This window comes from Mycteria americana, unplaced genomic scaffold (assembly GCF_035582795.1).
Source record: "Mycteria americana isolate JAX WOST 10 ecotype Jacksonville Zoo and Gardens unplaced genomic scaffold, USCA_MyAme_1.0 Scaffold_104, whole genome shotgun sequence".
Classification (NCBI taxonomy): domain Eukaryota; kingdom Metazoa; phylum Chordata; class Aves; order Ciconiiformes; family Ciconiidae; genus Mycteria; species Mycteria americana.
Window position 1 is genome coordinate 64,705 of NW_027445444.1, and position 24,356 is coordinate 89,060.

Sequence of the window (24,356 nt, forward strand, 5' to 3'; positions counted from 1 at the left end):
CATGGCTCGTTAGGGCTTTCTGTATTTTAATGAGCCCCATGGTGCATTTGGTGCTGAGTCCATGGACCTCCGATCCTGAGGGACGATTCAACAAACTGCTCAAGAAGTCAGAAGCAAAACTCAAAGTACCTTGAAGCATTAATGGGCCCCACTGAGGGCCATTACTGACAAAGCCTCCCCATGGCCTTGTTAGAGCAGAGAACTGGAGGCCATGATTGCAGGTAGGCACAGGCACTGTGCAGGCAGCTGTAATGCTGAGGAAAGCCTTGGTTTCTTTTAGGAAGCAGAAAGGCCAAGCCCTGACCGCCAGGCCCTGGGAAGGCAGACCCTGTCCCTCACGCGTGGCTCAGGGCTCTTCCTGGGGGCAGTGGGGTGTGAGAGAGAGCAACGCCAAGTGTAGGAGAATTCTATGACCCCTCCCAGCCTCCCAAAGAAGGGGCAAGGACAAAACAAGGTCCAGAGCCTCAAAAGAAAGTTTCTCCTGGCAGGCCTTCGTGGTAGAGGCAACTGCCTTAGCCAAGGGGCCAAAGCCCTTGGTCCTGTTGAGCCTTTCAGCTTTGACAGCCAGAGCCCTTAGTCATCTCTACTGCAGGCTGTCCTACGCTCTGCCATGCCTGCACCTCTTTCCCTTCATGCTGTAGACACCCATCTTGCTTTCCCACCTAGCTCTCACCCCAGCATTTCTATACCTTCACTGATGTCTCTCCACCCTCACTGCCTTTTCCTTGAAACACAAAGCCATGCACTGATCCAGACTCCCTCTGGTGACCTCTTAAACCACAAGGATACTCTTTGAGTGAGGCTTCTTTTTTCTCACGTCTGCTCTTAACCTTCCAAGCTGCGCTTTGTGGAGGTTTCCTTCTCTTCCCACTACCAAGAAAAGCTCCCTTATCTTGGAAAGCACCCTTCAAGTACTTGCAGGCTACTACTATAGAGCCCTGAGCCTCCACTTCACCAGGCTAAAGAAGCCCAGGCCTCTCATCTTCTCCACAGAGGCCCCATACCCCATCCTGGCAGATCTCCTCTAGAACCTCTCCAATTCCTCCTCATTCCTCCAGACTCGAGAGCCCCACACCTAGTCCAGATGTGGCTACACCAGTGTTGAGGTGAGGGGGATGATGATAACTCTCTTGCTTGGGTGGCCACGCTCCTCCTAATGCAGCCCTATCTGCACTTGGCGTCATTAACTTTGAGCATGGGCCACTGGCTCCTATGGCAATGCTTGGGAGGCCAGGCCCTTCTCCTCAGGGTCACTGCTGAGCTGTTCAGGTCCCAGCCTGCCCTCATGTTTGGGATTATTCTGCCCCCAAGAAAGGACTCACACATTCTCCTTGTAAAACTTCATGAGGCTTCTATTGCCAAATCTGAGAGTTTCTCAAGGTCCCCCTGGAGTGAAGCTCTGTTTGGACAGCTTTTAATGTGTTCGTACAGATGGCCCACCAGATTTGTGGTGCCTGTGGTGCCTTCAGATTTGTGGAAGCCTTCTCTTCTCCTAGCATTGCACCTTTGCACAAAAGGCGGACAACGGCATCCTGGGCTGCGTTAGGAAGAGCAATGCCGAAGGGTTGATAGAGGTGATCCTTCCTCTCTACTCAGCCCTGCTACAATTTGTCTTGCTCACTTCCCTCAGGGTTTTCTACTACACCACCTCACTCACACTGCAGCCAGAGCTACCCTCCACATCTTCCACCACTCCTGCCTTGTCTTCTCGTGAAAAACATATCCAGGAGAGCACTGTCACCATGCCGGGTCAGGGATCACCTGCCACCTTCCCTGTAAACTGAGGTCTTCTAGCAGAGGTCCATGGTCTTCAAAGTCCCCAGTGATTACCAGGGCCTAAAATTGTGTCCCTTCCTCCAGCTGCCTAGAGGACAACCCATCCTCTTCCCAGCCTTCCTCGGGCAGCTCAGTGGTCCTGACCAGAAGGCCATTGTACTCCAAGAAGTCAGTGATCCACATAACAATAAACCTGAGTAGACCCAGGCCTGTGCTGTGCTGTGCCCTATGTACAGCCTGGCCTTCAGGCTGTGTTGTGCAGATGATAGTCAAGCTGGGTTGCAGAATAAATTTGATTGTAGTGAGGAGTCTGCAGGAAGCTCCCACCTGATAGCAGGGATGAGGCCAACTGCATGTCCTTACCTATCTCTAAACCTGCCACAACAAATTCACATGTGAACAGCCTCTTTTGGGGGCAGTAGAAATGGTGACTTGGATTTTTTTCCTTCTAAGGACACACTGCAAGTGATCACAGGAGCAAAAGGGGCTGACCCTTCTACAGACGGGATCTGCAAGACTTGCTGCACCAGCTGACTAGACAGAAGTCGCCTCACCATGCTCTTCCAAGCCACCTGCCTGCTGCTGGCCTTTCCGCTTCTCGGATAAACACAACCAAACCCTGTGCGTACTGCTGTCCCATCAGGTACTCAGGCAGAAGGGTCGTGACAACCATACCCAAGGCCTCTTCCTGGATGGACCTACCAGGTACTTAGGGAAAGGGATTCCCACAGTCCTGTGGCCAGCTGGGTGCCTTGAGCAGATCATCCTGAGTGCCATCACACGGCATATAGAGGATAACCAAGGGATCACGCCCAGCCAGCATGGGTTCAGGAAAGGCAGGTCCTGCTTGACCAACCTGATCTCCTTCTATGACAAGGTGACCCACCTAGTGGATGAGGGAAAGGCTGTGGCTGTTGTCTATCTAGACTTCAGTAAAGCCTTTGACAAGGTTTCCCACAGCATTCTCCTGGAGAAACTGGCTGCTCATGGCTTGGACGGGTGTACTCTTCGCTGGGTAAAGAACTGGCTGGATGGCCGGGCCCAAAGAGTGGTGGTGAATGGAGTTTACTCCAGTTGGCGGCTGGTCACAAGCGGTGTTCCCCAGGGCTCGGTGTTGGGGCCAGTTCTGTTTAACATCTTTATCAATGATCTGGAGGAAGGGATCGAGTGCACCCTCAGTAAGTTTGCAGATGACACCAAGTTGTGCGGGAGTGTTTATCTGCTTGAGGGGAGGAAGGCTCTGCAGAGGGACCTGGACAGGCTGGATCGATGGGCCGAGGTCAATTGTATGAGGTTCAACAAAGCCAAGTGCAAGGTCCTGCACTTGGGTAACAGCAACCCTATGCAACTCTACAGGCTTGGGGAAGAGTGGCTGGAAAGCTGCCAGGCAGAAAAGGACCTGGGGGTGTTGGTTGACATCCGGCTGAATATGAGCCAGCAGTGTGCCCAGGTGGCCAAGAAAGCCAATGGCATCCTGACTTGTATCAAAAATAGTGTGGCCAGCAGGACTAGGGAAGTGATTGTGCCCCTGTACTCGGCATTGGTAGAGGCCACACCTCGAATGCTGTGTTCGGTTTTAGGCCCTTCACCACAAGAGAGACATTGAGGGGCTGGAGCGAGTCCAGAGAAGGGCAATGAAGCTGGTGAAGGGTCTGGAGCACAAGGCTGATGGGGAGCGTCTGAGGGAACTGGGGTTGCTCAGACTGGACCAAAGGAGGCTGAGGGGAGACCTTATCGCTCTCTACAACTGCCTGAAAGGAGGCTGTAGAGAGGTGGGGTCGGTCTCTTCTCCCAGGTAACAAGTGATAGGACAAGAGGAAATGGCCTCAAGTTGCACCAGGGGAGGTTTAGAGTGGATATTAGGAAATTTTAGTTCACTGAAAGGGTTATCAAAGATTGGATCAGGCTGCCCAGTGAAGTGGTTGAGTCGCCATCCCTGGAAGCATTTAAGAGACGCTTGGATGAGGTGCTTAGGGACATGGTGTAGTGGTGGTCTTGGTAGTGTTACGTTTACGGCTGGACCTGATGATCAAAAAGGTCTTTTCCAACCTATACGATTCTGTGATTCTGTGATTCTGTGATTCTGCTGCTCTGTCAGAGACACTGGCAGATGTGAGCCTAAGAGCACATAGCCCAACCATGAGTCAAGGGCTGACCTATCAGCTACTGCAGAAAGAAGTGACCTCACAGCCCTTTCCCAGCCATGTTCCTGCTGCTGGCCTATCAACTCCAGAGAAAGATGTGACCTCACCACCACGTTCACAGTCTTGTGCCTCCTGCTGGCCCATGAGATCCTGAAGCACAAGTGACCTCATCATAGCATTCCCACCATCTCCTCCTTGTGGCCTACGAGCTGGTCAGGAGCATGTAACGTCACACTCCTCTTCCAACACCACGGGGCTGCTCTGGGACCTCACGATCCCTGCCCTGCCTTCAAGGGGCCAAACAGCTTAAGTTAGGGTTAGGAGAGGGGACGAAGATGAGGGGGTTAGAGCATGGGAAGGAGGTCTTTGGGGGTTAGATGTTCAGGTTAGGGCTTAGGGGATAGAGCTCGCCTTTCAGGCTTAGGGATTGGCAAAGGCTTAGAGGGAGGGTTTGGTGTTCTTCTGAGGGTGCCTGGTTCGTGTTGAGGGTATGGGCTGGCTTTGTGGGTTAGGGGGTTTTTCAGGGCTGGGCTGAGGGCTGTGGTGAAGTCTAACATTTGAATACTAGGGATAAGGGCTAGGGATGAGGATGATCAATAGGGTAAGAGTAAGAGGGGTTATGGGTTCTGGCTTTGGTTTAGAGGTAAGGCTGAGGTTAGGGATTAGAGTAATTGATTCCTGTCAGGTGAAAGGGTGCAATGTAGGGGTAGGGTTAGGACTCAAGGTTATTAGTTAGAAATACAGCAAAGGCCTCACAGGAATGTTTTCACATCAGTGTCACAGTGGCACCAAAATTACCTGAACTCATCTTTCCTCTTCAAGATCTTTCATGTCTGTTGGCCAAACTCCTCTTCCCTCCACCAAACCTCCCATCTCCCTTGTCCCAGCTACCCCGTCCTCCCCAGACGCTTTGTCTTGTTTGGGGCAGGCAGGATTGTAATGGCTGTCAAGACCTCCAAGTATCTGTCTCCACACTGCTGGCCAATCAGAAGTGACCTCACAGCCAGCATCGAAGGGGACACGATATGCTGCTGTGCTGGAGAGGTCCCTGCTCAGCCACCCCAGCAGCACTGAAGGCAGGCCATGCCCTCCACCACCCCTGACGTACCCTGCCTGCATACCAGCTCATGCTCCAGAAGGGCTCCCATAACTCCTGGGACACATTTCCCACATGGGCGCTTCAGCTACCCCAGGGCATCCTGGAGGCAGTGGCCACCTCTGTGTGGATGATTGAATCAAGCCCTCAATGCAGATTTTAGGACAAACTTGAAACCTCTGCAGAAAAGAACTCAATGTAATAGCTGAAAAAGTCCTTGTTTCCAGCATTGGTAAGTTTTTTATGAATTTCAATTTTTGAAAATTATTTTGTATTAACAGCACCAAGGGTGTGTACTAGCAAGCTGATTATGCTCTCTTCTCTAGCTAAAAAGTTTTATGCAGCCACTTATCACAGTGATTTTTTTACCAATATTTCAAATGGAGAAACATTGCTCAGAAGAACTACTGTATTTATATTGGCACACGTTACCTCTCTACTTCTGCCTCTGTCTTTTTTCATAGACTCATAGAATCATTTAGGTTGGAAAAGACCTTTAAGATCATCGAGTCCAACCGTCAACCTAACACTACCAAGACCACCACTACACCATGTCCCTAAGCACCTCATCCAAATGTATTTTAAATACTTCCAGGGATGGTGACTCAACCACTTCCCTGGGCAGCCTGTTCCAGTGCTTGATAATGCTTTCAGCGAAGAAATCTTTCCTAATATCCAATCTAAACCTCCCCTGGAACAACCTGAGGCCAGTTCCTCTCGTCCTGTCACTTGTTACTTGGGAAAAGAGATTGAGACACCCCCATCACTACAACCTCCTCTCAGGTAGTTGTAGGGAGAGGTAAGCTCTCCCCTCAGCCTCCTTTTCTCCAGACTAAACAACCCCAGTTCCCTCAGCCGCTCCTCATCAGACTTGTGCTCTTGAGCTTCGTTGCCCTTCTTTGGACATGTTCTAGCACCTCAATGTCTTTCTTGTTGTGAGGGGCCCAAACCTGAACAAAGTATTCGAGGTGCAGCCTCACCAGTGCCAAGTACAGGGGGACGATCGCTGCCCTACTCCTCCTGGCCACGCTATTTCTGATACAAGCCAGGATGCTATTCACCTTCTTGGTCACCTGGGCATGCTGCCGGCACATATTCAGCTGGCTGTCGACCAACACCCCGAGGTCTTATTCTGCCAGGCAGCTTTCCAGCCACTCTCCCCCAAGCCTGGAGCGTTGCATGGGGTTGTTGTGACCCAGATGCAGGACCCAGCACTGAGCCTTGTTGAACCTCATACAATTGGCTTTGGCCCATCAATCCAGCCTGTCCAGATCCCTCTGTAGAGCCTTCCTACCCTCAAGCAGATCAACACTCCTGCCCAACTTGGTCTCATCTGCAAACTTACTGCTGGTGCACTCAATCCCCTCATCCAGATTATTGGTAATGATATTAAACAGAACTGTCCCCAGTACTGAGCCCTGGGGAACACCGCTTGTGACCGGCCACCACCTGGGTTTAACTCCATTCACAACTCTTTGGGCCCGGCCATTCAGCCAGGTTTTTAGCCAGTGAACAGTACGCCTGTCCAAGCCATGACGAGCCAAGATTTATTGGATTTGCAAGGGACCTCAGGGATGTTGGAATATCATCACCCTCATGCCATGGCTTTCTGCATGTGTCACTCTCATGTGGTGTCCTGTTGCAATGCACAGCTTTTGCAGGCTGTGAGGAGGGCCTGTTCTGTCCCGCTTGCAACCACTGGAATGCCACTGTGGAGAAAATAGGACTATCATCTCAAGTTGCAGGGGACCTTATAGCTTACACAGACCTAAGGACACAGCAGGAGAGTGTGGAAGTGAGGAGAGACCAGCACAGAGAAGATCACGTCCTGATGCGGTCCATGGCCATGGCTCCAGAGAAGCAGCAGCCCTGACTCCAAGGTGGGAGTGCCCCACCAGGCAGCGGAGGCAGCTCTGAGGGCCACCGGGCTGCTTCTCCCTGCGGCATCTGGACTTCTGGCTCCTTAACCGCTTCTGCATTCTGGTGCTGTGTCCTCAGCTCCAGAAAGGTTTGAAGAGATGGAGCTCAAACATGATTTTCTGCTGGATTCTTTATTTATGCAAGGAGACTGGTTCCTTAGATATATTAGGATAGTTCCTCAGAAAAAAAACATGTTGAATGTCAAGAAGAAGCGGGATGTATAATACTATTTCATTGCAATTAATATTATCACACCTATAAAAAAAAGAATGTAAAATAAAGAAAAGAACACACGATAGTCCTGACTTTTCCTGAGATACCCTGGGAGTCATATAAAGAGGATGGATACCTTAATGATGTTGAAACAGTATGTGTTCAAACAGTTTCTTCAGGGCATCCTTGAGCTCCTTGTTCCTCATGCTGTAGATGAGAGGGTTCACTGCTGGAGGCACCACCGAGTACAGAACTGACACCACCAGATCCAGGGACGGGGAGGAGATGGAGCGGGGCTTCAGGTAGGCAAACATTAAAGTGCTGACAAACAGAGAGAGCACGGCCAGGTGAGGGAGGCACGTGGAAAAGGCTTTGTGCCGTCCTTGCTCAGAGGGGATCCTCAGCACGGCCCTGAAGATCTGCACATAGGACAGCACAATGAAAACAAAACATCCAAAAGCTAAACAGGCACTAACAACAAGAAGGCAAATTTCCCTGAGGTAGGCGTCTGAGCAGGAGAGCTTGAGGATCTGGGGGACTTCACAAAAGAACTGGTCTACAGCATTGCCCTTGCAGAGGGGTATTGAAAATGTGTTGGCAGTGTGCAGCAGAGCATAGGGAAAAACAGTGCCCCAGGCAGCTGCTGCCATTTTGGCACAAGCTCTACTTCCCAGGAGGGTCCCGTAGTGCAGGGGTTTGCAGATGGCAATGTAGCGGTCGTAGGCCATGACTGTGAGAAGATAAAACTCTGCTGAAATGAAAAAGACAAACAGAAAGACCTGTGCAGCACATCCTGCATAGGAAATGGCCCTGGTGTCCCACAGGCAATTGGCCATGGCTTGGGGGACAGTGGTGGAGATGGAGCCCAGGTCGAGGAGGGAGAGGTTGAGCAGGAAGAAGTACATGGGGGTGTGGAGGCGGTGGTCGCAGGCTACGGCAGCAATGATGAGGCTGTTGCCCAGGAGGGCAGCCAGGTAGATGCCCAGGAAGAGCCAGAAGTGCAAGAGCTGCAGCTCCCTCGTGTCTGCAAGCACCAGCAGGAGGAACTCAGTAATGGAGTTGTTGTTGGACATTTTCTTCCTGTGGGCTTGGGGACCTGTCCAAGGAGGAAAAGACAGTGATAAGTTAGGAATGAATTCCCTGAAGAAAAGCCCATGCCGTTTCGCATAGAAATCCCCCTGCCAGAGCTGAATGAGGAATGAGCCAGGCCATTCCCCAACCCTACCAACTGAAGGACATTCTGCCTGAATGTATAAAATGCCGCTTAGACATCTAGTTTCCATGAGGAATCCTCTGGAGTAGGACCCCAGAGCCGGAGTCAGAATAGAAGTTAACCTGCACCCTCACCCCAAGAGCAAGAGTATGACGGACAGGTAGTGAAACAGGGAAGAATACAGCTATGCTCCAGAAAAATGAAGCATGGAGAGAAAGGCAGACGGGCATGCAGAGAAACCTTCTCCTCATCCAGCTGTGCTCTCCACCTCACAGAGACAACGTAGGGCACTCATTTTTAGCCTGTTTGTTGTATAGCAATTGTAGGACACAGGCACTTCTTCTAGACTGGAGGTCCAGCTGCCAAGGAGTTTACTCACGCCCTGCACTCCGTGGCCTTGGGCATGAGGCTGTGCTGGAGAGGAGACCACAGGCTTGCTCCAGGGAAGTTGTCTGAACTGCAGGGGATGGCAGAGAGGTGTGCTAGTCACCCTTCCCACAGCATTTCTGGAACAAGCTCCCTGTCCCTCCCTGCCCATGTCTCTGCTGCCTGGAGCTGTCCCTGCCAGGAGCTCTTTCTCTGTCCCCATATCTCCTCCCGGTCAGTGCTCACAGACCCCATCCCACCCGCTGCATGCTCAGCTCTGCCCTGCAGACACCTCCTGCAGCCGGGCACTGCCCCGGGACATCTCTGTGTGTGCAGGGGCTAAGGAGCAGCTCAGGCAAGTCCTAACAAGAACTGGGGTCTCCGTACCTTCTCCACAGTAGAGAACAAAGTTCCCATCTCCCCCTGCCCACCCAGCCAACCAAGAGGAGAAAAGTCAAAGCACAGACTGCTTCCCTGTCAGGCAAATGCTGCCTTGATGCCCGTCTTCAAAAGGACTCTCTGCAAATGTCCTAGGGGTGGTCTGGAGCTCTGAGCAGCCGTGACCAGCACCCTCTCGACAGTAGAGGGAGCCTGCCTTGCTGGGGGTCACTCCTTGTGCACTCAGCTTCTCCCCATAGCGACGTGGGAAGCTCCCCAGGCAGGCTGAGCGCTGACCCTGGCAGGTGGCAGAGTCCCTGCCCTGGCACACAGCCCCTTGGGGTGCAGGGACTCTGCTCTGAAGGACAGCTCTGGACACTCCTGGCTGCACACCCAGCTTCACACTCTGCAGCCATCCCAGGGAGAAACAAGCTGTCATACCCTGGCCCTCTGACCATGTGGCAGGGAATCCCTGCGCTGGAACTCATCCTTCTCCTCCAAACCAACCATGGGATGTGTCAGCTTTAGGAGATCCCTCCAGGACCTCATGTGCCCTGCCCTGTGGCCAGCGACTTACAGTGTGAAGGGCTGTGAAGATCTCTTCCACTCCAGACTGCCTTTAACCTCTCTCTGCCTCTCTCGTCTCCCCTCAGTGCCTGCAGGCAGTGCCCTCAGCCCTGCTGCGCTTTGCGGAGGAGCTGCTCCTGGGCAGAGCGCTCTCTCTGCTTTCTGCGCTCCCATGGTGCCATAAGCTCCCTGCATCCCAGGAGCCCGGCCCAGCTTATCAGCAGAAGACCAGCCCAAGGCTGAAGTAATCACTGATGCTCCCTCCCTCAGCTGGGCAGAGACACTTGATTCCAGCAGTGAAATTTCTTCTCTTAGAAAAACAGATGGGCACGAGAATCACCTTTTCTTCTCCCATCATGAGACAGGACACCAGGAACGTGACAGGGAAGGATCTGCTTTCTCCAAGCTAGGGGAATGTTTTCAGTTTAGTGAATTTAGGCATTTCATTCTGCTTTGTCGTCCAAGGGCTAGAAAGACATTCAAAAGTCCTTTGTCCATGCCATGTCTCTGCTTTGAAGCAAAGCCTTTGCACACACAAGACCTTGGACACGCGGTACCAGGATTCCTTATGGCAAGAAGGAGCTTGCCTGGTGCCACACCTGGGGTGCTTTAGCCCACATGTGCAGCAATGATCTCAGCAAGGGGCACAGACAGGATAAGCGGGAGCTGTTAGTGGTGGAGGCAGTGGTGTGACAGTGACGGAATCAATTGGCAAGGCATGGTGGCAGAGCTCAGTACAGCTGGTCTTCAAGGACAGCATCCTCCAAGCACAGCAATAATCCAGATTGAAACTCAGCCTGAACTGGAAAGGCAATTCAAGGGCACCATAATGAGTCTTTACCCCTTCAGGAACAGTTAAAGAAGCAACAAAGATACTGTGTGGCCAGTGCTGAATTTAATAAGAACGGTTGTAGATAGCTCTGAGATACTCCATGTCCTCTTTGCCTCAGTCTTCAGCAGGAAGGGCTCCAGGGCCTTTGTGCCTTGAGGCAGGACTCTGGAGGAGAACAACTAGCAGTAGATGAGAACCAAGTCAGGGGCCACATGAGTGATCCACAGTCCTTACCAGGAGGGGTGGCATCCCAGGGAGCTGAGAGAGCAGGATGATGTCACAGGGAGGCCACTCGCCATCATCTTTGAAAGGCCATGGAGACTGGAGGAACAGGCTGATGACTGGGAGCACCCAGCTATTGCATGCACCTTTCAAAAATGCCCAGGTGATGAGCAGGGGAACTAAAGGTTCTGCCCCCGAGCGTGTGCACTTGGAGCCGGTTTCTGGGTATCTGAAAGAGAAGGTGACTGGATTTACCCAGGGTAGATTGTGTATGGCCGTCATCTTTGCTTTCCATGAGGAAAGGACAGGATGGCTAGACGTGGAGAAGCAGTGGTTGTCTTTCACCTGAAAGACAACAAAGCTTTCAGCATCATCCCCCAACAATATTTTTGTGTTTGAGATAGGATATTATGATCTCCATCGGTGCATAAATAGCTGGTTAAAAAACCAGCTGGATGGTGAGGCTCAGAAGACCGTGGTTAATGTGTGGTACTCGGTCTGGAGGTCTCGAGCTAGCAGGGTCCTGCAGGGGTCTGTCCTGCAACCTGCCCTGTTTAACGTGTTCTTAATGACCCAGAGGAGATGAGAGGGTGATTTTTCATAACATTTGTAGAAGACAGCCTATTGAGGAGAGCAGACGCTACAATGGAGGGCAGGGCTGCCATTGCAAGGGACGTAAAGAGGCTGGAGCGATGGACCAACAGGAACCTCGTGATATGCAGCAAGTCCTGACCTTAAGGTGGATGAAGCCCCTGCAGTGATAGATGCCAGGGACTGCCTAGCTGGGTAGCAGCTCTATGGGAAAGGCTGTGGCCGTCCTTGGGTTTCATTAGGCAAAACATGAGCCATCAGCAAAGGAAGTGGCCTGGTTTGGGGTGGGATAGAGTTAATTTTCTTCCTAGTAGCTCCTCTAGTGCTGTATTTTGGATGTTAGTATGACAATAATATTGATAACACGCTGATGTTTTAGTTGGTGCTAGGTAATGTTTACACTGGTCAAGGACTTTTCAGCTTCCCATGCTCTGTCAGGAGCCAAGATAGTTGATTCAAATTGGCCAAAGGGCTATTCCATACCGTATGACATCATGCTCAGTATATGAACTGGAGGGGAGTTGGCTGGGGGGTAGCGATCGCTGCTCGGGGACTGGCTGGGCATTGGTCGGAGGGTGGTGAGCAGTTGCATCACTTGGGGTTTTTTTCCTGGCTTTTGTTCCTCTTTTGCTCACTTGTTTTCCTTCTCATTACAATTTATTATTATTATTATTTTTAGTGTTCCAATTATTAAACTGTTCTTATCTCAACCCACGAGTTTTCTTACTTTTGCTCTTCGGACTCTCTCCCCATCCCACTGCAGGGGGCGGAGGGTGAGCAAGCAGCTGTGTGGTGCTTAATTGCCGACTGGGGCTAAACCACAACAGAGCCTGTTGTGCGGATTGCTCTGTACAGGGAAAATGCCCCAAAGAAAAGGGGTGGAGAATCACACGGTGGGATCTGGATTCATTCTTCTGGGATTTGCTGACCACTCCAGCCTGAAGGGCCTGTGCTTCCCAGTATTCCTGCTCCTCTGCCTCGTGGTGCTCACAGGGAACAGCCTGATTGCACTCACCACAGCGCTGGACTCAAGCCTCCACAGCCCCATGGATTTCTTCCTGAGGAATTTGTCCTTCCTGGAGATCTGCTACCCGTCAGTCACTGACAAAAAAGTTGGTAGGTTTCCTGATGGAAGATGGCAGGATCTCCTTCCTTGGCTGTGCTGCCCAGCTGTACGTCCTGGTTTTGTTGGGCAGGATCAAATGCTTCTCCTGGCTGCCCTGGCCTACCACTGCTACATAGCTAAATGTGACTGTTGCGTTAAAAGAGCTACTGTCAGGTAGGAGTCTGAGGAGTGGCTGGACGGGGAACACTCCCGTTGAGTCAGGAGGTTCAGACAGGACCCCCTTGCTTTCTAAACTCCTTCTCAGAGAGGAGTCTAGGTGCGGCTAAGTCCACTCTTAGGCTCAGACTCAGTCAATGGTTTATTTTCTAAAGGACTGTATATGTAGCCACTCATCAGTTTTAAGGCGACAGCATGAATTTACAACGTGATAAGTCCGGTCGTGTTTAGGGAACTGAACTTCACGATTACGGATTCACTAATAACGCGCTGCACTCCCAGTCTAGTCATGTTGCATGAAGTATCACGGCCACACTGAGAGTCTGGTCATGTTCAATAACTACCACGGCTAGTTTAATGAAGAGTGCAGTTTATGAGAGCAACAGACACGCGGGTTCTTTGGGTTACCGGTGATAAATTCACTGTCTGCAAAGCACGTGCAGATACCAAGAGTATGAGTGACACTGCTGGCTATAAATGCGTTAACAGATAATGAAGCAACTCTAGAGAGATTTGTAAGTTTTCTGGGCAGGCACTTGGAATAACCAAGTGTTCGACTCTTACCCAAAGGCGTCCCGATGTGGGGGAAGAGAGGCTCAGGCCGTCGCCTGATCCCAGAGGTCGGAGTGGTACACGATGGTGTCTTCCCTAACATTCTCTTTCTCTTAAGCCATTTTATACTATCTTTCACCTTTTGGGTGGAGCTTGAGTGACTCTAGTCATACAGACCTTTGTTTAGGATTGGTGTACAGTTTTCTGGCTTTGCTTTTCAAGGTATAAGCTGGGAAAATTCAGAGCACAAGCTCAGTGAGGGTCGGTCGCACCTTGGAGGTGGGTAGCTTTTGGGATGGAGGTGTGTTTTGGTATTGTAATGATGTTATAATGAGCAAAGTTCACCAAAGGACAGCATTTTGTCAAAAACGTGGCAGGCTGTTGGCCCAGGGTAGTAAATATGCAGCTTATCAGTTCCATGACACCTTTAAGTTCACATATTATTACAGAGCCTGGCCGCGGCGTCTCCACAGCGCTGCACACTCCGAACAGTACCTCTTAGAGTCAGCACACCAAGTTCCCCTGGCGTCACCGACGTCGAAGGTTACAGGCCTAGGGAACTTCCATGGAATGGATCCCTTGCATGTCAGCCGCATTCCACCTGGGAAGCTTCTTCAATGCTGTACCTTTCGTAAAGCTGTGAATATAAGTTTAATGTCTAAGTAAGTCACCTCCAGCAATTATCCCACATAATCCACCCCGTGGCTAGAGTCACTCAAGCTTCACGATATTTGGAATGCCTCGGGTGTGTCCCATATGCTCTCGTGGTGACGATTATCGAGTACGTAGACATCTTGTGGGGATATTTGATGAGCCAGACGCTTCACCATAGTCCAACGTCTAACATCCAGCGCGATGCTTAGAATGAAGCATAACGCAGTGAGCATTAGCAGAATAACAACTGGATGAAGCATCTTACTGAGAATTCCGGTTGCGGTTGGCGACCATCCTAGCAAAGTGTCCCACCAAGAGTGTCCTCCATCCTGCTTCACTCGTTCTAAGACGCGATGTATCTCTTCCGCGTCATGGTGGACGGTGACTGATGTCTTATGTCCGTTATTGCAGACGCGTTCCAGCAGTTGCTTCAGGTCATCGTGTTGTAGGAGTTAATAAGTCTTGATCCAGTGTATAGTTAGCTTGCAGCAGTTGGTGAGTTGTGACAGGAGCTGAACAGTTGAAGTTGCAACCCATAATTTTGGTAAAATTACAACCCAAATATTCGAGTGATTACTTATAGCTACAGTAAGGTGATCTACAAATACAAAATCACAAAAGGTTCTCATGCAAGCGCATCCTTTCCCAATACATACAAGTCCAGTTGCATTATCCCAAATTACTTTTTGAATTTCAGTGGGCAGGGTGCCTTCCTCACCTTCCCGTCTAATTGTAGCTACTGTAGATTGCATGCAGAGTTGAGCTTGGACACAACTAGGAGCTAAAGAAACATTGTTTTGGGTCACAGCAAGTGCATCCACAATCAACTGGTGGTCTTTCTACTTTTCCTCTCCCCACTGAGGCAATATATGCGATAAGAGCCATTGGTTAGCTCCCAGAGCTGAAAGAGAAGATTGCAAAGGGTGTTTCAGGGCACTCAAGTCATTGGTTACTGTGGCTAATTTATTAGCAAGTACTTCAGCATCTCTGCTGTTTAAGACTCCCAGTCCCGTTCCTAAGTCACCAGTCCCGTCTCTCTTTGATCGTTTTGGAGAGATGAGAGCCTGTTTATGCAACCATGCTGACCATCCTGCGTAAGATGTACTCAGGAATGGTGAACAGGTAGGTTTAATTGCAGAGATCTCAGTCTGCATGGCTAATTCCACCCGTTTGAGGGAGTATGACAGATTATGAGGGAGTAGGGGGATGTTCTTTACACACTCCAGGACACTGCTGGCCTTGTTTGCCACCAGGTTGCACTGGATCGTGTGGATCACTGCTGGACCGTGTTTTGCCTTCTGTCCCCCAGCACCAGCAGGGCCTTTTCTGCAGAGCTGCTCTCTGGCTAGGCAGCGCCCAGACCCTGCCTCTGCAGGGTGTTAGTCTATCCCAGGCGCAGGACCTGGCCATTGTCCTTCTTCTCTCATGACGTTCCTCACAAGACAGTCCTTCTCCTGAATGCAATCTGAAGGCACAGGAATCGTCCTCCCAGTTTAATGGCATCAACAAATGTGGTCAGAGTTGCCTCCTCCAGGCCATGGACAGAGGTGTAAAACTGCCCAGGTCCCAGGAGAGTCCCCTGTGCTGTCCCACAATGCCCCACTGTGTCCCAGTGGCCTCCAGGTAGGGTATGACCCCTTCACCACAGCTCTCTCAGCCTCATCATCCAACTGGTGTTTTGCTCAACTGCTTGTCTATCCCTCCAGACTCTAGTGGCCTAAGATGGGTACAAGAATATTGAGGGTGACCATGCCAGAAGTCTTGCTGAAGTGGAGGTAAATGCCATCTACTGTTCTCCTGTCGTACACAAATGGAGTTACTTCATCATGAAAGCAATGAGGTTGGCGAGGCATAGTTTACCCTTGCAGTGTCCATGCTGATGCTCTTCTCTTTCTGGTGCCCAGAAATGTCACCCAGGAGCACTCATTCAGTGGCTCACTCCTCATCATATGAACTTGTACAGCCTGTGGTTCCCGGGGTTGCACTTTGGGCCTTTTTCAAAGATGGGTGCAACATTGGTTTGTCCTCACTCACAAGACACCTCTACCAATTCCATGGCCTTTCAAAGGGATAGTCAAAGAAATACCCATCTTGCCCTGTAACTTCATTACCACTATTCTGCCTGTTATGCAGTGTCTTTAGTTTCGCTACTCTTTCATATACTATCACCTGTCCTGATACAGTGACTATTTCTAAAATCATCTTTTCAGATGCAGACTGTCCAGACAAAGGCCCTTTCCATTTTTCTCCTCCCCTAAACCTTTGTTCCTTCAGATACCTCTCACCTATGCAGCTGCTTTAAGCTTCAGGGAGTTAACAGCTCGCCTGTCTTTCAGTACTCTAATTGTCTCTTTAGCCAACTCTTGAATTATGTTCATATCTATGTCATCATATCCATCATATCTGTCGGGGGGTGTGGCCTGCTCTTCAGGGGCGGGGCCAGCAGGGGCACGGGGTCAAGGCAGCGGAAGTGCAAGTGAGGCTTGGCAGGCTGGCAGCTCCTGAGGCCTGACCCCGTCATGAGCTCAGCAGTGAGGTAACTTTGCACGTCTGAATGGCAGAGGCCAGCTGGAGGAGCGGTGCTAGAGGAGGCTTGGAAGCAAAGCTGACTTTGTCCTGGAAGGCGAGGCTGCGGTGTGACAATTCAATCCAGCGCTCGGCCGGTGGCTGGTCCCAGGGAAATGGCGCTGGAGCCCCGGTGCTCCTGCCGTGGCCCGGGCAGTGCTGCGGGGTGTGCAGCTGCCCCTCCTGAGCGCCCCGTGGCTGCCCACAGCACTCAGAGCAGCAAGGCCCTGCTGGGACTGGGGAGAGTGCAAGTGTCGCAGGTCCAGGGAGCCCCTGGCACTTGGGCTGGCACCTTTTGGGCCAGGGAGCCGTCCGAGGACGCAGGCAGCACAGCCTGTAGCAAAGGGAGAGAGACGCCTTGTCGAGGTTTAACCCCAGCCAGCAACTACGCACCACACAGTCGCTCGCTCACTCTGCCCTAGTGGGATGGGGGAGAGAATCAGAAGAGTAAAAGTGAGAAAACTCGTGGGTTGAGCTAAAGACAGCTTAATAAGTAAAGCAAAAGCCATGCACGCAAGCAAAGCAAAGCAAGGAATTCATGCACTACTTCCCATGGGCAGGCAGGTGTTCAGCCATCTCCAGGAAAACAGGCTCCATCACGCGTAATGGTTACTTGGGAAGACAAACGCCATCACTCTGAACATCCCCCCTCTTCCTTCTTCTTCCCCAGCTTTATATACTGAGCATGACGTCATATGGTATGGAATAGCCCTTTGGTCAGTTTGGATCAGCTGTCTTGGCTGTGCCCCCCCCAACTTCTTGTGCACCTGGCAGAGCATGGGAAGCTGAAAAGTCCTTGACCAGAGCAGCAACAACTACAACATCAGTGTGTTATCAACACTGTTTTCAGCACAAATCCAAACCATAGCCCCATACCAGCCACTATCAAGAAAATTAACTCTATCCCAGCCAAAACCAGCACACGCCTGCAGTTGTCTGCCTGCAGAGTGGCCGCCTTTCACCAGGGAACGCAACTGAGGGACAAGGAGCACTAGTTCAGAGTCAGCCTGTGGCTGTATCCTGGGGGGCAGATAAGATTCCTTGGAAATGAACCTGTAAGAGACCAGGTGCTTTGCTACACGAGTCTCACGGACACAGTCCTGCACCTGGGAAGAGTGGAAAAGAAACCCTCAGCAACGCAAATGTTCACGCAATGCCTGCAGCTATTGGGTAGAGAAGGGACAGACCTTGCCTCTCTGATGGCATCTGATGGCTGATGCCTCTGACTGAAGGCATCAGTCAGCGGCACACAGGCACCAAATCTCCTTCTCTGCGATGCCATCTGGGGTGTCTGTCATGCACCCACCCTGAATGGCAACTGCTTTCCCCTATGTCCTGTGCTGTTCCCGACAGCCCTGGCACCTCATGTGGCTCTATGGCCCTGGATTTGAACATTAAATTGAACATCTGCCCTGAATTCTGTCATGCAGCCTGGGGATGAACATGAACCACCTGCCAAGGTAGTCAGTGGAGATCTAGTAAATGCAGGTGATGGAGGGAGACTGAGCTCTCCCTATGGCACGTGACTCCATACTGTCAGATGAATAACGCTATAGGCCGCCCTGAACAGAATGAGTAGGGACATGTTTCGTTGCCCTTAATTTGGGCAACAGCTGTCATTGTCATTGTCATCGTCATTGTCATTGTCATTGTCATTGTCATTGTCATTGTCATTGTCATTCAGTTGACCAAAGGAAATGCCCAGCTGCTTCCAAGAGGATGCCCCAGGGTGTTGCGCTGTCTCTATGAACTGCTCCATTTGAGTTTGCAGGTACCTGCAGATACCTTCAACCACCTCACATGGTTCAGAGCCACCAGGTGTTTGGCTCTGAGCAGCTCACTCCTGCCTTCCATCTCAATTAAGTAGCATGGGAGCTGAGACAAGGAGCTCCCATGCAGGTGGCTATTCTGTGCACATCTGAACTGAGGCAAGAGGAATCCCACCTCCTGTGGGTTTGTGGCAGGCATGAGAGGGAGTTGAGTCACCTTCCAGCCCAAATAGAAACCCAGGGTAAGATGCCTCGACTGACCCAGCGGCATCCCTTCCCTCAGCAGTGGGGGTAAAGAAGATTCCTCCCTGTCAGTGTTGGGGTGTCCTCCCTAATGATGGACAAGAAAAGGTGATTATAGGAGCTACCTCTGTCCCTGAGAGGTGAAATGACCCTGCTAGAAATCAGTGTCTCTCGCCAGCTGAGGGAGGGAACATCAGTGGTTCCTTCAGCCTGTTTCACAGCAGGTTCCCCTGCAGCCCCAGGGACACCTGGAGGGAGCCCAGAGGGAGCAGAGAAAGAGATGCCTTGGGCTGATCCTCTGCTGCTGGGCTGGGCTGGGCTCCTGGGATGGAGGGAGCTCATGGCAAGCGGGCAGCGCTGCAGAGAGCGAGCTCTGCCCAGGAGCAGCTCCTCTGCAAAGAGCAGCGGGGCTGGGGGCACTGCCTGCAGGTGCTGAGGGGAGAGGAGCGAGGCAGAGGGGTTAAAGACAGTCAGGAGTGGGAGGACAGAGGACAGCTCACTGGTGGAAAAATCTTCACAGCCCTTGACATGGTAAGTGTCTGGGTGCAGGGCAACGGAGCTGCAGTTCCTGAAAAGATCTCCTAAAGCTGGCACATCCCACAAACTATGAGATCTTTCAAGAGGACTCTCACCGTTTCTCCAGTGTAGAGGAGAAGGAGGTGTTGCAGAGCAGGGTTTCCCTGCTGCACTGTCAGAGGGGCAGGGCATGATGGCTGCCTTTTCCCAGGGACGGCTGCAGGGGTGTGCAGCCGTGTGTGCAGGCAGGGGTGCCCAGGGCTGTCCTTCAGAGCAGGGTCCCTGTGCCCCAGGGGGCTGTGTGCCAGGGCAGGGGCTCTGCCACCTGCCAGGGTCAGTGCTCAGCCTGCTTGGGGAGCTCCCCACAGCGCTGCGGCGAGAAGCTGGGGGTGGAAAAAAGAACCTTTGGCAGGGCAGGGTCCTTCTGCTGTCGAGAGAGTGCTGCATGGGTCAGGGCTGCTCACAGCTCCAGATCTCCACAGGATATTGGCAGAAGCAGCTTTTATAGAAGCCCATCAAGGCAGGGCCGTTTGTAAGGGAAGGAGCCTGTGCTTTCAGTCTCCTACTCTTGTTTGTCTGGATGGGGAATTGGACATGAAAAGTCCTCTCTTGGTTGTGGAGGAGACACTTCAAGTTCAAATCTTTTTTCCCTTAGAGGTGAATACATTTGAGTGTATAAAAATGAAGACCCCCATGGCTTGGAGACAGCCCTAGCATCACCTTTCCAGCCTCCTCAGGGTTGAGCTGATGATCCCATCATAGCCTGCACACCCAGAGATGCCCCTGGGCAGTGCCCTGCTGCTGGGAGGTCATCAGGTGGGACGGGGTCTGTGAGCAGTGGCAGGGAGGAGGCGTGGGGACGGGGAAACAGCTCCTGGCAGGGACAGCTCCAGGCAGCAGAGACATGGGCAGGGGCTGAGGCAGAACTGCGACCAGAAGTGCTGTGTGAAGGGAATTGGGGCACCTCCCTGCCATCCTTTGCAGTGCAGATGCTTCCCCAGAGCAGCCCCTGGTCTCCTCTTCCACCCTGTAGAGCTTCTGCCCTTCAGGCTGTAGGGACTTTGGTTGAGTCACATCCTTAGCAGCTAAATCCTTAGAAGGAGAAACTCACAAGTTCTGTGACTTCTGTTTGTCTGTCCCTGTCCTCCCTCAGCAGGAGCATTGGGGCATTTCTCTGTCTTTCCCTCCTGTCCATGCTGCCTTTGTTCCTGTGGGTCTGTGGACAGTGCAGTGTGTGGGGCTGAGGTGGGAGCTGTCTCTGCTCAGGTCACAACAGTTTTAGCACATCCAGGAGTTTCCCTGGGGTTGCCCTGCTGGAAGATGCTGAGCAGCTCCTCTTCATTTGAGTGGCTAACATCTGAGGGAAACTGAATTTCAGGAGCTGTCACCCCCTTTCCCAGGTGCCTGCAGCTATACAGCAGGGATGACTGCTTGGGAGCACGTGGGCAGAGCCCTGCTCCTAATGGCACATTTGGCCAGCACAAACCAGAATGCCAGCCAGGGAGATGTATGAAGGTCCTGAAAGGAAGGGGAGGGACAATCTGTGTTTGGTGGGGGAGGGAATGGAAAGCGTTTTTCTCAGAGCAGTCCTAACTTGGGAGTATCATTTCCTCCTTTGGCAGTACCTCATGAACACAGGGATGAGATGTCCAACAGCAGCTCCATCACCAAGTTCCTCCTCCTGGCATTTGCAGACACGTGGGAGCTGCAGCTCTTGCACTTCTGGCTCTTCCTGGGCATCTACCTGGCTGCCCTCCTGGGCAATGGCCTCATCATTGCCGCCGTAGCCTGCGACCACCGCCTCCACACCCCCATGTACTTCTTCCTGCTCAACCTCTCCCTCCTCGATCTTGGCTGCATCTCCACCACTCTCCCCAAAGCCATGGCCAATTGCCTGTGGGACAACAGGGCCATCTCCTACCAAGGGTGTGTGGTACAACTCTTTTTCTTTTTCTCTTTTATGTCAGCAGAGTGTTCTCTCCTCACTGTCATGGCCTATGACCGCTACGTTGCCATCTGCAAACCCCTGCACTACGGGACCCTCCTGGGCAGCAGAGCTTGTGTCCACATGGCAGCAGCTGCCTGGGGCAGTGGGTTTCTCAATTCCCTCCTGCACACTGCCAATACATTTTCACTACCGCTCTGCCAGGGCAATGCTGTGGACCAGTTCTTCTGTGAAATCCCCCAGATCCTCAAGCTCTCCTGCTCAGATGCCTACCTCAGGGAAGCTGGGCTGCTTCTGGTTAGTGCCCTTTTAGCATTTGGGTGTTTTGTTTTCATTGTGCTGTCCTACGTGCAGATCTTCAGGGCCGTGCTGAGGATCCCCTCTGAGCAGGGACGGCACAAAGCCTTCTCCACGTGCCTCCCTCACCTGGCTGTGGTCTCCCTGTTTATCAGCACTGGCATCTTTGCCCACCTGAAGCCCCGCTCCATCTCCTCCCCATCCCTGGACCTGGTGGTGTCATTTCTGTACTCGGTGGTGCCTCCAGCAGTGAACCCCCTCATCTACAGCATGAGGAACCAGGAGCTCAAGGATGCCCTCTGGAAACTGGCCCAATGCATGCTGTTTCACCGACAATAACCTGCCTCCACTTCTCACCCCATTTCCCAGAGTTTATCTCAGGCCACAAGTCTGCTTTTTTCTCATGTGATAATTATTATTAAAGAGAATTTTCTGTGTTTGTACTTCTTGTCTTGAGGTTTTATCCTGTTGTGTCTGACCCTTGCTTTTCAATAAAAAGGCATCTCCCAGGTGCTGTGCTTGAAGACTGGGCTCTTCCTCCAACGGTGTTGCCAAGGTGTCCATGGAATTGGCCTGTTAAGGAGTTTTCCTCTTGTGTTCTCCCTGTGATTGGGGTTAAGCTCATGGTATTATTGGGTTCCACTGGACAGAATGTTCTGGAGTTAAAAGCTCTCTCCTTGGTGTCCAGTCGCAGGGGAGATGCTCCATGACCTCCCCATTATCTCCTCAGGTTTCTTCATGTACGACAGGACTGATGTCACTTACATGTCTCTCTCAAAAATTGATTTGGAGGGGTGAGGAGAAGATGGGGACTCGCCATGTGGCCAGGGCTGGGAGTGAATGAAGACTCAGAAGGTGAAAGACCCTGAAAGGTGATGTCCCCCAAAAGTAAAGCACTGAATCACAGTATCAACAAAGAAGGACTCTGCAGTATCATGGGACTCAGTGGGGACCCAGCAGCCAGAGGGGAGGGAGACAGGAGAGATGCGGGAGCTGCCTGAGGAGGCCCAGGACTCTCTGGGGCTGATGGGCAGGATGAGACCCTTCTCTGCCTCCCAGGAGATGCTGTGCCCTTCAGAGGGGCTGGGGCTGTGGTTGAATGGCCAGAGCTCTGCAGCACCCTGTGGTAGCACTTGCCATGCGGCCAGCCTACACGGAGCTGCCGCAGTGGGCAGGACTGGGCTGGGCTGGGCTGTTGTAGAGGGCAGGGGAGGTGGGGGGAGCTGGGGAGAGGCTGGGCTGGGCTCAAAGGAGCCCAGGAGAGGAAAAAAAGGCCAATGTAGAGCTAAGGTGTGAGAGTGTGCAGGGTGGGGGCACCCAGCAGGGTGCTCACAGAGCAGAGTCAGGTGTCATGGTGAAGGAAGCAAGGCACCAAAGGTGCCAAAGAGGGGGGCCCAGTCTGTGCCATGTTCCCTGGACACCCTGTGGAAGTTGCCCTGGGAAAACTGTCCCAGATGTGTCCCACACACCGGCCATTTCCATGTCTGGTCATATACCCCAGGCCTTAGGAGGGACTTCAGCTGCATGGTCACCTCTGTCCTCCTCTGGGGCTCAGTGATACCCAACTGCACCACCAGTATTAATAAAAAGGGAACCAGTTTGCTACTGACATTTATTACACACAAGTCCCACAGCTCTTGCCACTGCTCGTCTCTCAGCCAAGCCTTTTCTCAGACAGCTCCAGCTACATCAGGTGCTTATGGCTTTTCTCAACAAATATTGAAAAAGTCCATTGATTGAGATTGCAGCAACTGGCCTGGGTCCTTGCTCCAGTTTTTATTCTGAGGAATTTCTCAAAAACGCATCCTTCTCATCATCTCCTTGTCCATAATATGCTCCAGGTCTCCACTGTCCTTCTGGCCTCTGCAGGACTTGCTCCAGTCTGTCAGGGTCTTTCTTGTGCTGGGGAGCTCCAAAGTGGATGAAGCAGTCCAGATGCCGTCCTGTGATGGATTAACCTTGGCCAGCAGCCAGCCAGACACCCGGCTGTCAGACAACCTCAACAGGACAAAGGGAGAAAATAAATCAGAAAAGCTCATGGGTCAAGATAAAGTAAAGGAGATCAGTTACCAATTACTGTCACTGGCAAAGACGTGTTGACTTGCCGAGGATGAGTTTAGTTTATTGCCAATTCAAAAAGATTTGGATTGTGAGAAACAATGACAAAAATATTAAAGACCATTCTCCTCACACTTTCACTCAGGCTCAAATTACTCCATTGCTCCCAATTCACCTAATGACCCCAGCCCCAAGAGGAGCAGGGGGGATGGTGAAGAGGGGGTTAACAGTCACTAAAGAACAGCTCTGCCACTCTTTCCTCCTCACACTTCTCCCCTGCTCCAGCTTGCGTACTCCCCATGGTATCCCACCATATTTGCAGTACAAGGCGATGTGTTGTTCATTTCTTTCTGTCTTACTTTTCTCCTTTACACTCACAGAATAACAGAACGGTTGAGACTGGAGGGGGCCTCTGGAGATCATCTGCTTCAACCCCCAGCTGAGGCAGGGTCAGCTAGAGCAGCTTGCTCAGGACGTTGTCTAGGTGGGTTTGGAATGTCTCCAGGGATGGACACTCCACAACCTCTCTGGGCAACCTGTTCCAGTGCTTCACAGTCAAAAAGTCTTTTCTTGGGTTCAGATGGAATTGTATATGCATCAATAAGATGCCTCCAAGCCTTCTTTTTTTTGCAGACTGAAGAGTCCCACATCTCTCAGCCTTTCCTCCTGTGAAAGATGCTGCAGTCCCTTAAGCCAGCTTTGTGGCCCTTTGCTGGACTTGCTTTAGTAGATCAACCACTTTGCTGCACTGGGAAGCCCAGCCCTGGACACAGCACTCCAGATGTGGCCTCGCCAGTGCTGGCAGGAGGTGAAGGATTACCTCCCTCCATCCGCCAGCAATAGTTGCACATGGAGTGATGCACTTCATTCTTAAGAGAGAAGCAAAAATACACTTTCTTGATATAAAACAGTGAGTTAACAAGGTTCAATGGTAAAGGCGACAGTGGTTTCACAACATTCGATGGCAAGGTACACTTGAGTATTTCCTGCATAGAAGACAGGACAAAAGTGTCAGGGAGACCCTCCCGTTGAGTCATGAGGTTCAGAAATGACCCCCTTTATTTCTAAACTCCTCCTCAGAGAGGATCTAGGTACGGCTGGATCCAGTCGTAGTCCCAGACTTGGTCAATGGTTTCTGTCTAAAGGATTAGATGTGC

The 24,356-nt window shown here is 51.7% G+C and overlaps 2 protein-coding genes across 2 annotated transcripts; one reads left to right on the top strand and one right to left on the bottom strand.

Moving 5' to 3' along the window:
* Positions 1-7,286: 7,286 nt before the first annotated feature.
* On the bottom strand, positions 7,287-8,222 carry LOC142403099 (olfactory receptor 14C36-like). Its single transcript, XM_075489262.1, has one exon. It carries the CDS (start codon positions 8,220-8,222, stop codon positions 7,287-7,289), a length of 936 nt encoding a protein of 311 aa, XP_075345377.1.
* Positions 8,223-20,544: 12,322 nt separating this feature from the next.
* On the top strand, positions 20,545-21,480 carry LOC142403100 (olfactory receptor 14A16-like). Its single transcript, XM_075489263.1, has one exon. The coding sequence runs from the start codon at positions 20,545-20,547 to the stop codon at positions 21,478-21,480; it is 936 nt and encodes a 311-aa protein (XP_075345378.1).
* The last annotated feature ends 2,876 nt before the right edge of the window (positions 21,481-24,356 follow it).

What these genes read in the sequence shown, in the direction of transcription:
- LOC142403100 (XM_075489263.1), top strand. Translation starts at nt 20,545, where the DNA reads ATGTCCAACAGCAGCTCCATCACCAAGTTCCTCCTCCTGGCATTTGCA.
- LOC142403099 (XM_075489262.1), bottom strand. Translation starts at nt 8,222, where the DNA reads ATGTCCAACAACAACTCCATTACTGAGTTCCTCCTGCTGGTGCTTGCA.